The sequence below is a fragment of the Scyliorhinus torazame genome, chromosome 18 (assembly GCF_047496885.1).
Source record: "Scyliorhinus torazame isolate Kashiwa2021f chromosome 18, sScyTor2.1, whole genome shotgun sequence".
NCBI lineage: Eukaryota > Metazoa > Chordata > Chondrichthyes > Carcharhiniformes > Scyliorhinidae > Scyliorhinus > Scyliorhinus torazame.
The window spans coordinates 139,949,118-139,962,591 of NC_092724.1; the positions used below are offsets into that span (position 1 = coordinate 139,949,118).

General features: G+C 45.8%; 1 protein-coding gene across 1 annotated transcript in view; it reads right to left on the minus strand.

Moving 5' to 3' along the window:
• The window catches only part of nploc4 (NPL4 homolog, ubiquitin recognition factor), an 81,193-nt gene extending 69,487 nt beyond the window's left edge, over positions 1-11,706 (minus strand). Inside the window, exon 1 of the mRNA XM_072483475.1 lies at positions 11,575-11,706. Within this exon, the coding sequence (XP_072339576.1) occupies positions 11,575-11,589 (15 nt within the window). The 5' untranslated portion in view covers positions 11,590-11,706. The remainder of the gene's footprint in view (positions 1-11,574) is intronic.
• Positions 11,707-13,474: the final 1,768 nt, after the last annotated feature.

Here is a 13,474-nt window from a genome sequence, read left to right on the forward strand (position 1 = left end):
CATCTTTCGGATTTGTTCAGTGTTCAATTAGCAGCTTTTCTTTGAATTCAACGGCGAGTTAATTAAATTTCTTTGGTCCCAGATACCTTCCAGCTATTTCACATTCCTCTAAATTCTTTGATGTGAGAGGCATCCAAGTCAGATTGCTCCATCAATGATAAGAAATAAAAATCCACCACAGGAAAGAACAGATTACACTTTAGCACAACAATCAGGTTTGTAATTTTCTACTTAATCGAAGAGATAGTTATGCTGAATAACTAAATTTTATACCACGTTTCAATGGTTTCCTTTTCCCTTTACTGTTAATGAATTTGCTTAAGTCATGGTCAAGTGTAGTATTATTCTGCTGCCTTTCAGACTTAAGAGCAAAGGACACACAGTAAAACCGATAAATCCAAGTGGAGAATACCCTATTCAAATTCTGGAATGCTACTAATTTAGTATTTTGCTAGCTGCGCAAACAGATACTGAAAACATGTTCACCTGCAGGAGTGGTGGTCTGAGACACAAAGCCAAAAAAGTGTCTGAACTAAAGCAACTGAAAAATAACAAATTTAAAGCAAAAAACTGTGGATGTTGGAAAAACTCAGCTGGCCTGGCAGCAACTGTGCAGAAAGAAACAGTTAACATTTCAAGTCAAAATTCACTCTTCTTCAGTAGTGGAGAGAGGAATAAATGTGATGAGGTTCATGGAGCAAAACAGAAGATTGGGGTGGACTGGAGGGAGAGAGAGATTAGATGACAAAGCTATCATGGAACACAAGATAAAGGGAGTGGCAATTAGTTCAGAGCAAGTGTAAATAGCAGAAAAAGGGGTCAGCGCTATCTGAAAGCAAATAAATACATGATAACAAGATACAGACTGGGGGAGCGGGGGGGGGGGAAGAACAAAGAAAACTACAGCATAGGAACAGGCTCTTCGGCCCCTCCAAGCCTTTGCCGATCATGATGCCCCAACTCTTCTGCCCTTATTTGTTCCATATCACTCTATTTCCTCCCAATTCATGTACCCATCCAGATGCCTCTTAAATGGGGAACAAGAAACTCAAATGGTCGACAGGGTTCACAGTCTGAAGTTGTTGAACCCAATGTTGAGTCCAACGGCTGTAAAATGTATAATACAGTAGCACATCCAGACAGGTGGTAACACCACAGCTTAAGGGCCTGGATGTGGAGATGCCGCTGTTGGACTGGGGTGAGCACAGTAAGAAGTCTTACACCAACAGGTTTGTTTCAAATCACTAGCTTTCGGAGCACTGCTCCTTCCTTCATTCACATGAGGAAGGAGCAGTGCTCCGAAAGCTAGTGATTTGAAACAAACCTGTTGGACTTTAACCTGGTTTTGTAAGACTTCTTACTGTAAGAGCCTGGCGGCAGAGAGGGAATGGGTGACCACGGAGCAGTCCAAGAGAATGAGACAGGTAGAGCAGGAGTTCCCGGAGGGTCCAGCTCAGAAATAGTTTTTCCGTTTTGGAAGCTGGTGGGGGCTGCTGGTTCCTCAGAAGAGTGCAGTCAGAGCCAGGTCTGGGGCCCAACAAGCAACTCGGCAGTACAGGGAGGAAGAGCAAAAGTGTAAGGGGATTCATTAGTTAGAGGTACAGACAGACTTTTCTATGACCATAGACATGATTCCAGGATGGCATGTTGCCTCCTTGGTACCAGGATTAATGTCAGTGTGGCTGCAAGACATTCTTCTGGGGAAGCTGGGGAAGGCCCAGAGATTGTGGCCCACACTGGTACCAATGAAGAGTTAGGTAGAAAATTAGTAAGCAGGACCTCAAATGTAGCAATCGCCAGATTACTCCCAGTGCCACATGTAAGGAGTGGCATAATGGTTAGCGCTGCTGCCTCATAGCACCAGGGACCTGGGTTCAATTCCGGACTCGGGTGACTGTGTGGAGTTTGCACGTTCTCCAGTGTCTGCGTGGGTTTCCTCCCACATCCCAAATACGTGCAGGTTTGGTGGACTGGTTATGTTAAATTGCCCCTTACTGTCCAGGGATGTGTAGTTTAAGTGGAGTTATGGAGATAAAGCAGGGGATTAGGCCTAGGTAAGGTACTCTGGCTGAATGACCTCTTTCTGCACTGTAGGGATTCTATAGGCACATAAATGCATAACTGGAAAGATTCCTGGGACAGGCTCTGGGGGAGATGGCACCTGTACAAGCCAGACAGTTTGGACCTAAATAGAGCTGGGACTCAATTTTGTGCCGGGCATTTTGCCAGTGCTGTTGAGGGCTTTAAACTAACTCGGCAGGGGTGGAATAATAAGTTAATAGGTGAAGTCAGAGTAAGGGAGAAAATAACGTCTAAATCAGGAATACTGTGCATGTATGTGAAGGGATAGAGTATAGAAAATAAGGGGCGGAATTCTCCCTTCCCACGCCGGATGGGAGAATCGCCCGGGCGCCGCGCGAATCCCGCCACGCCGCCCGCACTCGATTCTCCCACCCCCCCAAACCGGCGCAGCAAGAATCACGGCTGGCCGCTGGGAGAATCGCCGCTTGCCGTTGGTAATGGGCGAGCGGCGATTCTCCGGCCTGGGTGGGCCGAGCGACCTGCCCAACACGACAAGTTCCCGCCGACACCACCCACACCTGGTCGCTGCTGGCGGGAACAGCGCGGGAACGCTGGGGGGGGGGGGGGGGGGGGGAGGGGGTTGCTGCACCGGGGGGGGGGGGGGGGGGCGCCTCAAAAGGGGCCTGGCCCGCAATCGGTGCCCACGATCGGCGGGCCGGCATCTCTGAAGGAGGACCTCCTTTCCTCCGCCGCCCCGCAGGATTCATCCGAAATCTTCTTGCGGGGCGGCCGGCAACCACGCATGCGCGGGTGACGTCATTTACGCGGCGCCGGTCGCGTCATTTACACGCCGCCCAGGCCCGAGCACGCAAATGACGCGGCGCCGCTCCTAGCCCCCCGGGGGTGGCAGAATAGGGGGCTGGGAGCGGCTTCCGACGCCGGAGTGAAACACTCCGGTTTCAACTCCGTCGTCGGGACTTAGTCTCCCGATGGGAGAATTGCGCCCAAGATTGGGGAATTAAGAGATACAGATTGCACTGTGGAAATATGTTGTTGTGGCGGTAACAGAGACTTGGTGTTAAATATTCCTGGGTACAAGGTGTTCAGAAAAGATGGGAAAGGAGATGGGGTAGTGGTATTGGTTAAGGAGAGCTTGCAGTGCTGGAGAAAGAGGATGCCTCAGAAGGTTCAAGGACATAATCGACTTGGTTACAGATAAGAAAGAAAAAGGAGGCAATTACATTGCTCAGTGTAGTTTATAGACCACTAACTAGTGAGAAAGATGTAGAAGATCAAATCTGCAGGGAACAGAGAGATGCAAACATTATAGAGTAGTTATAATGGGGGACTTTAATTACCTGAATATAGACTGGGGCAGAGAGGAGCAAAAGTTCCTTGAATGTTCAGGAAAACTTTCTACAGCAGTACGTGTCCAGTCCAACAAGAAAGGATGAACTGCTGGTTCCTGGCAATGAAATGGGCCAAGTAGATCAAGTATGAATGGGGAACGTTTAGGATTGTATAGTAAAGTTTAGAATGATGATAGAAAAGGCAATCAGAAAAGTAAATTAATTGACTGGGGGGGTTAATTCAATGGGGCAAGAATGGAGCTGGGCCAATTTTGACTGAAACGCAAGGTTGGCAGGAAAAACTGTAGTTGAACAATGGGCTACCTTCAAAACAGAAATGGTCTGGGCACAGTCATGGTGTATTTCCTTAAAAGGGAAAGGTAGGGCAAACAAATCCAGAGCTCCCTGGATGAAAAAGGAGTCAGAGATTAAAAGGAAAAGAAATGTGCATACGGCAGGTATCAGGTAGAAAATACAGTTGAGAACGAAGGTTCAGGTGGAAAAGAACATTAAAGAAGCAAAGAAAGATACGAGAAACTGGCAGCCAACATAAAGGGGAACCCCAAAATCTTCCAAGGCATATAAATCATAAAAGGAGTCGGGCCGATTGTGGACCTAAAAGGGAATTTACACATGGTGGCTGGGGGCATGGCTGAGGCAATAAATGAATACTTTGCATCCGTCTTTTTTTTAAAATAAACATTTTATTGAGGTATTTTTGGTATTATAACAACACAATAAACAATGTGCATGAAACTATAAACATAATGCAAAAGCCGTCATCCTCCCTTACAGGTCCCACCTTTATTAACCCCCTACTCTGAGCTAAACAAACCCCCCTCCCCCTTCTGCTGACGATTAATTTTCCACGAAGAAGTCGACGAACGGTTGCCACCTCCGGGCGAACCCTAACAGTGACCCTCTCAAGGCGAACTATATTTTCTCCAAACAGAGAAAGCTAGCCATGTCCGATAGCCAGGTCTCCGACTTTGAGGGCTTTGAGTCCCTCCAAGCTAATAGTATCGGTCTCCGGGCTACCAGAGAAGCAAAGGCCAGAACATCTGCCTCTTTTTCCTCCTGGATTCCCGGGTCTTCCGACACCCCGAATAATCGTCACCTCTGGACTCAGCACCACCCTTGTTTTTAACACCGTGGACCTGACATCTGCAAATCCCTGCCAAAATCCCCTAAGCTTCGGACATGCCCAGAACATGTGGACATGGTTCGCTGGTCCTCTCGCACATTTTGCGCACCTGTCTTCTACCCCAAAGAATCTGCTCTTCCGGGCCACTGTCATGTGAGCCCGGTGAACGACCTTAAATTGTATCAGGCTGAGCCTGGCACATGTTGCAGATGCACGGACTCTACTCTATGCGTCCGCCCATAGACCATCCTCTATCTCTCCTCCCAGCTCCTCCTCCCACTTGCGCTTCAGCTCCTCGGTCTGCATCTCCTCTGACCCCATAAGTTCCTTGTAAATGTCCGAGACGCTCCCTTCTCCTACCCACCCTCTGGAAACTACTCTGTCCTGAATCCCCCTTAGCGGTAGGAGCGGGAAGGTTGACACCCGTTTACGTAGGAAGTCCCGCACCTGCAGATACCTGAATTTGTTTCCCCTCGCCAACCCAAACTTCGCCTCCAGCACCCTCATACTCGGAAAGCTCCCGTCTATAAACATATCCCCCATCCTCTCAATCCCTACTCTCCGCCATATCCGGAACCCCCCATCCATACTTCCCGGGGCAAACCGGTGATTATTACAGATTGGGGACCAGACCGATGCTCCCTCTGCTCCCACATGTCTCCTCCATTGCCCCCAGACTTTCACGACCGCCACCACCACAGGGCTGCTGGAATACCGTGCCGGCGGGAACGGCAGAGGCGCAGTTACCAACACCCCCAGACTGGTGCCCTTGCATGAAGCCGCCTCCATACGCTCCCATGCCGACCCCTCCCCCACCACCCACTTCCTGATCATGGCTATATTCGCCGCCCAGTAATAGTTACTAAAATTTGGCAGTGCCAGCCCGCCCTCACCCCGACTCCGCTCAAGCATTACCTTCCTTACCCGCGGGGTCTTGCCAGCCCAAACAAAGCCAGAGATCACTTTGCTGACCCGTTTAAAAAAGGACCGCGGAATAAAGATGGGGAGACATTGAAACACGAACAGGAATCTCGGTAGGACCGTCATCTTCACCGTCTGCACCTTCCCAGCTAATGACAACGGGAGCACGTCCCATCTCCAAAAATCGTCCTTCATTTGGTCTACTAGCCGGGCCAGATTTAATTTCTGCTGCCGGTCCCATTCCCGCGCTACTTGAATGCCTAGGTACCGAAAGCTTCCCCCTACTAATCTAAACAGCAGCTCCCCCAATCACCTCTCCTGTCCCCTTGCCTGGACCGCAAACATCTCACTTTTCCCCATATTTAGCATATACCCCGAAAACCAGCCAAATTCCCCTAGAATCCTCATGATTTCTTCCATCCCCTCTAATGGGTCCGATACATACAGAAGCAGGTCCTCTCCATAGAGCGAGACTCTGTGCTCCACCACCTCCTCCTCTTTCCCCCCCCCCCCTCCTCCCCCACCCCCAACCAGCCCTTTGAGGCTGTCAGAGCAATTGCCAACGGCTCTAGCTAGTGCAAACAACAGTGGGGAGAGGGGGATCCCTGTCTCGTCCCCCGGTGCAGTCTAAAATAGTCCGATGTTGTCCTATTCATCCGTACACTTGCCACAGGAGCCTGATACAGCAACCTGACCCAGTCAATAAAGCCCCGCCCAATCCGAACCGTCCCAGTACCTCCCATAGATAATCCCATTCTACCCAATCAAAAGCCTATGCATTCGTCTTTAGCAAGAAGGTAGATGTCACCCAGGCATTGTTGACAGACAAAGAAACTCTGTCCCTAAAATAGTTCAAAATTGTTGACTAGACTGAAGGTACTGAAAGTTGACATGGCACCGGAACCGGATGAGATGCATCAAAGGATATCAAAAGAAGTGAGAATGGAAAATGCAGGGGTGCTGGCCATAATCTTCCAGACTACCCTAGACTCAAGGACCGAGGACTGAAGAATCGCAAATGCTCCCTTATTCAAAAAAGGTTGTAACGATAGCCCCAACAATAACACATCAGTCAGTTTAGCATCAGTGGTGTGCAAGCTTCAAGAAATAATTATTTGGGATAGAATTAGCAGTCACATGGAAAAATGTGGGTTGATTAGGAAGAGCTCACATGGATTTATAAAGGAGAAATTGTGTCCAACTAACTTGGGAGTATTTTGAGAAAGTAACAGAAAGAGTCAATAAAGGTAATGCTGTTGATGTGGTGTACATGGACTTTCAAAAGGCATTTGATGCAGTGCCACACAACAAACTTGTGAGAGAAGTTATAACTCATGGAGCAAAAGGGACAATAACAAAGTGGATAGAAAACTGTCTGAATGATTGGAAGAAGAAAGTAATGGTTAATGGATTTTTGGGTGGCTGTAGGAAGGTTTGTAAAGGCGTTCCCCAGGGGTCAGCATTGAGACCCTGCTTTTCCTGACAGAGATCACACACAGTAGATGATCTTGGTGTGCAAGGGACAATTTCAAAGCTTGTGGATTGTAAACACTGAAAAGGAACTTCAAAAGGACATAGATAAGTTGCTGGAGTGGGCATTTAGGTGGAAGATGAAGTTCAATGCAGAGAAGTGCAAGGTGATGCATTTTGGTAGGAAGAACATGGGGACATGATATAAAATAAGGGGTAACATTTTTAAGGGAGTGCAGGAGCAGAGTGTATATGTGCATAGATCATTGAAGGTGGCAGGACAGGTGGAGAAAGCAATTGATAAAACTTATAGTATTCTGGGCTTTATTAATAGGGGCATAGAGTACAAGAGCAAAGAGGTTATGCAAAATTTATACAAGATCTCAGCTGGAGTATTGTGTAGAGTTCTGGGCGCCACGCTTAAGGAGGGATGTGAACGCATTGGAGAGTGGAGAAGGGGTTTACAAGAATGGATCCAGGATGAGAAACTTCAGTTATGAGGATATATTGGAGGTAGGAAGAGTTCTCCTTGGAGGGAAGGCTAAGAGGAGATTTGATAGAGATGTTCAAAATTATGAGGGGGACTGAACAGAGTGACAGGAAAAAACTGTTCCCACTCATAAAAGGATCAAGAACGGGAGGGCACAGATTTAAGGTGTTTTGCAAAACAAAAAATAATAATTTTTCATATTCTCACAAGTGGGCTTGCATTTGTGATGCAAGAAAAAACTTTTCACACAATGAGTGTTTGGGGTCTGGAATGTGCAAGGGTACAGGGAAAGGCACAATGTCTAAGTCACAATGTTTGTTTGGAGAGCCAGCACAGATATGATGGGCCAAAACACCTCATTCTGAGCCTCAACAATTGTGATTCTATGAAGTGCCATTTCTCTATGTTATTAATGAAAAATGATGGAAGCCTTTACTTGGTCTTCTCTGCCAACTGTGACTTTAAAGATGCAATCTTCCCACTGGCACAAATTTTAAAACTTCTAATCATGATAGCAACTGTTATGGTGACATCAGTTAAATGCACTTTCTTTCGAAATGCTTTGATGGTTCCATTAAAGAGTATAATTGCCTGATCAACATAGCATACAAATATGGTACTTACTAGGTAAAAATGTGTCAGCATTTGTCATAAGAAGTCCAAATAGATGAAACATTAACCTAATTAAATATATAGTAAATAATAGCTTAGCAATCAAGTGTACTTCACAAATCAACTTATTATGTCAGATAGTTTCATAGAATAGAATCCCTACAGTGGAGAAGGAGTCCATTCGGCCCTTCAAGTCTGCACCAACCACTCGAAAGACCACCATACCGAGGCCCAATCTGCCACCCTTTTCCAGTAACCCCACCCGGAGGGGCAATTTAGCATGGCCAATCCACCTAACCTGCACATCTTTTGACTGTGGGAGGAAACCCACGCAAGACCAGGGAAAATGTGCAAACTCTGCACAGTCACCCGAGGTCAGAAGCGGTCCCTGGTGCGGTGATGCAGCAGTGCTAACCACTGTGCCACCCCCCCCCCCCCCTCTACGATATTCTACATTTGTGAAAAATGTTGTGCCATACCTTTCCTGGATTTTTGTTGCAAGAAATATTTACTTTACACACCCATTTTGTAAAGGTAGATCAGTTTAAAGGTCTGTTACATACATATATCCCTCAGCTAAAATTCAGTACATTACATCTAACCAAACTAGAGAAACAAAGAGTTTGTGCTGATAGCTTATATTTTAATTTGACCAATTCCCCAAAACAAAATAGCAGTGTGTTAGAATGGACTGGATTTTGCAATCAACAGGATGATTCACTTAACTAGTGGTTCTTTAAATTAATTTAATTATGCACTAATCATCTGATCTTTATTATTGACTTCCTTGATATGACCTTTTGGGAAACATTGAATGGAACAACATCTTCTGTGAGGAGTTTAAGACTGAATGTGACTGCACTGCAATGGCAAATTTGAGTGCTCCCAACTGAGCCACAGCAGGAATTCAAAATCTTGTGCTTGCATGTAATGCTCAGCTGCAAAATCGTACTTCCTATAGTCATGTTTTTGTCACATTTTTCTAATACTATTTCATTATTAATTTTATGCCCACTTTGATAACAGGAACTGGCTACATACATAATTACACTGGCAGTGCTAGAGTGCCTGTGTTCCACATCTTCCAGCTTCTTAACTTTTATTGCAGAGACACTGCAACTCCATTTTCTGCTGCCCAGGTTGCAGTGTTTTGACTTTTTAAACCATAAATATAAAATTAGGGTATTATGCGAAACTGAAAGCATGACTCCTAAAACACCATCTGGTCTGCACTGTGTTGAAGACTCGCCAGCTAAAACTTAACTTGTTTATTCTGTCCATGGATGCTCCGAGTGTTTCCAGTACGTTCATATTTTCTGCTCCTGGATTCCATTTGGGCGCTTTGGGACATTTCCCCAACTTCCACTGACAACTACTCTTGATCTTGACATCATGAGTGCAAAGCTGCAGCATCTCTAGTTATGCTTTTAATTTCCTTTAACTCAAACATTTTAAAATTAAATTGCCCCTCCTGCTTCTAAGCCACACTGACAACACACACTAGTCTATCAGCTGGAGAAACAGGTTGCACTGAGCCATTTGTACTGTGCAGTCTAATGATAATTCAAAAGAAATAAACTGCCTTGTTCCCAATCTCTCAGCTAACTCATTTATTTGATATTTACCATTCCCATCCTGAAAACTGCAATGAACTGGCAACTAAATCCAAAAATGACAACGTATATTAATCTACTACGTTTAAATTAAATGCCCCCAAAGAAAATCTTGATTGACCCTAAAATACATTATAAAGAAAAACTGTATACTGAGCTACATTAATAGAATTTACAGTGCAGAAGGAGGCCATTCAGCCCATCGAGTCGACACAGACCTCAGGAAGAGCACCCTACTTAAGCCCGTACCTCCACCCTATCCCCGTAACCCCACCTAACCTTTTTTTGGACACTAAGGGCAATTTAGCATAGCCAATCACCCTAACCTGCACATCTTTGGACTGTGGGAGGAAACCGGAGCATCCGGAGGAAACCCACGTAAATACAGGGAGAACGTGCAGACAGTGACCCAAACCAGGAATCGAACCAGGGACACTGGAGCTGTGAAGCAACTTGTGCTAAACACTCTGCTACCTAGCTGCCCCTGATTAAGAGATACAAGGATGGATGACAAAGCACTTTGTCAAAGAGGCAGGAGCGTTGTAAAGAGGAAAAAGAGGCATGGAGGTTCAAAGAAGGCAGTCTAGAGCTTGGGGCATTGAATGCATGACTACCAGCGTCAGAGCTATCATCACCAGATGGGTGTTCTAACCTCAAGAGGCTAGAATAGGAGCAGTGCAGATAATTCATTATATAAACTCTAGATAATTGCCTTTATGCTCATCCCGGATACGGTGAACGGATTTACTGAACTGTTGTGTTTACGTATGCCAATGCACATAGCACTTCAGATTGAAAGTAATTTCTCCACAACCTTTAGATTGTCTTCAATCTGCAACCTCTTTCCAAATGCACAGGGTGCTACAAGCTTAGTTTTAAATAAAAGCAGGTTGTTCTAATATAATCAATGCATTCTTCATCCTCTGGCTTACTTCCTCAAATCGTGCAGGTACATTAAACTCCCTCCCCACCCAAAATTGCTAACTCATGCTGGGGTATGAATCCACAGAGAGCAGCAGCACTCCAGCACCTTTATTCAAGCCAATCTTCACGTTCATTCCCAAGAAGGCCGAGATCGGCTAACTTAGCACAGACCAGGGATCCTGGCCAACATGACTCAGTACAAGTAGTCACCGGGCAATGAGACGAGGCTTCTAATTTCAATCCTACTGAAAGATAAATTAAACTGGTTATAAAAATCTAATGGGCTAGAGGAGCAATTGTGAAAACTGGCATTCAAAAAAAACCTTTAAGACCTATAACCCTGCAGTTAAATGTCATTATTGCTCAAAATTTGACTTTACAGCAGTATCTTAAGTTGCATTTTCCCCAGAGGCCGAAAATACAGGTTTGTCCACGTAGAACCTGGTGCCTCATTCATACAAACAACTGCTGACAGTATTGAAATGAAAAAGGATTAGCTGGGCAACGACAAGGGGGGGGGGGAGGTTCAGAGGTGGTCAACATAATGGGGCAGTAACAATTCATGGAGAGCCTGACTTTAACCAACCCCCCCCCCCCCCCCCCCAGAGTGATCGCTTCAAGCTGGACAGAAAGGCAAAATGTGCTCTCCACGCATTCATGAGCTGTTCCAACGTTACTGCAAACCATGTTGACGGTTCTGTCGCGATTCTATATATTTAAAAGCAGCAGAAGGAACCCCACACCTTTCCCCACCCAGCCCCTTATAGATCCCTGGTCGAGGCCTGTTTTTTTTTTTTGGGGGGGGGGGGGGGGGGATCTTTGCTGCCTCATTGCTCTGAACGCGGTAACAGTCGGGGACGCGGGTGAAGCGGCGTCATCCTGCCCGCTGTTGGCCCGTTGCCGGGCCTGTCCCGGCTCTCACCGGGGACTGAGTGAACCCCCACTCGGCCCGACAGCGGCGCCCTGTCCGGGGGAGAGGAGTGGGGGGCAGGGACAGGGGTGAGAAGCTGAGCCGAAGCGGTTACTCACGATGTTCTCCGCCATGTCGACCCTTTCCCAGCCCCCCTCCTCCTCCTCGCGAGCGGCACCTCCGCCTTTTTACCAAAAGCACCCCTTCCAATTCCTCCGCGTGTCACCAGCAAACCTGTCCGACGCTGCGCGCCAGAGCCGAGTAAACAGATCCGCCGCACAAACTGTCTCCCCTCCCCCCAGCCCTGACACTGCACAGTCATTGCAAAAAAAAACACAGCCTCTGACTTCCAGATATCACACGCTGCATGTGCACCTAAATTAATTACATTTGCCCAATCTATCCATAAATATTCTATAAAACAGTATATGTAACCACAGATCTTTAACACCACCCTCCTCCCCCCTTAATGAAATGGGCATATGCTACATTAAGTAAAAAGGATGGGGACATCCCACCAATGGGATAACGTCCTGTGCGTTTGGTGGATGGAATGTGGTATGGTTAAGAAGTTGTGCCTATCTGGGCAGCACAGTGGTTAGCACTGTTGCTTCACAGCGCCAGGGACCTGGGTTCGATTCCCTGCTTGGGTCACTGTGCAGAGTCTGTACGTTCTCCCCGTGTCTGCATAGGTTTCCTCTGGGTGCTCCGGTTTCCTCCCACAAGTCCCAAAAGACGTGCCTGTTAAGTGAATTGGACATTCTGAATTCTCCCTCTGTGTACCCAAACAGGTGCCAGAGTGTGGCGACTCGAGGATTTTCGCAGTGACTTCATTGCAGTGTTAATGTAACCCTACTCGTGACACTAATAAAGATTATTATTATTATCATTAAAGGACGATATGGGACTGAAACTGAAAATCAAGATAAATACCCCACATTGTTGCAACATTTTTAATAGCGATTATGTATTTCCATCAATGTGTGATTTATAGAATTTACTGCATAGAAACAGGTCGATCAGCCCAACAGATCTGTTCTGGTGTTTATACCCCATACAAGTCTTCCTATCACCTGACTTCATTTCATTCTATCAGCATAACAACCTTCTCTCTTAGACATTTATCTCTCTTCCCTGCAAACACATATGCTATTCACCTCCAACCACTCCATCTGCCAGCGAGTTCCATGTTCTCACCGCTTTTTGGATAAATACATTTCTGCTGAATTCCACATTTGATTTGCGATTGCCTACCTTGTCATGGCCCTCGCAGTGATTGACCCCTTTTCCTGATTTTAAAAACCGCTGCTTTTGAATTCTGTTCCTCTTGAAAGTAACTTTGTATTTTGTGACCTTGATTAACACATTGCGACTTTGAATGATTTGTGAATGTATGCCCAGATCTCTTTGTGCCTCTTTAGTGGCTCTTGCTAGAAGCAGCAGGTTGTCTCCATATTTGTCCTAGTAAAATCTACCACCTCAAACCATATTATATCGAAAATCAACTTATCAATTACCTGACAGTTTGTTAGCACCTTCTTGTATATTACTGCAGTCTTCCTCAGTATTAATTATACCCTGCAATTTGATACTGAGTCAAAATCAATTATGTAAATAGTGCACAATAGTTGCCTCAGCACCTATTCCTGTGGAACACTTACCACCTTCTGCCAATTGAGTAGTATTTACTGTACTAATCACACTTTTTATTAAATGTGGACAGGCTCTTATCTTCTGACTTAAAATCCAAAGTAAGATGTAAAAGATACAAGTACTGGGACCGGAAAATAAACCTATTTTTTAATACAATTCTAGAATCATAATCCTTTGTGATTTGCTGCAAAAAAATGACAGTAGAAGATAAGAGTAAGGCCCTGTGTTGAGTCAGGAATGCAGTAATCTGTTCAACCTCTCAAAAGCTGTATACCAGTTGAGTTTGATATTATTTGCCGTATCTTATTGTGTAGCCAGGCCTGATATAAAAATGCTCTCAGACCTCCTGGGCTCTTTGTAGCCTTA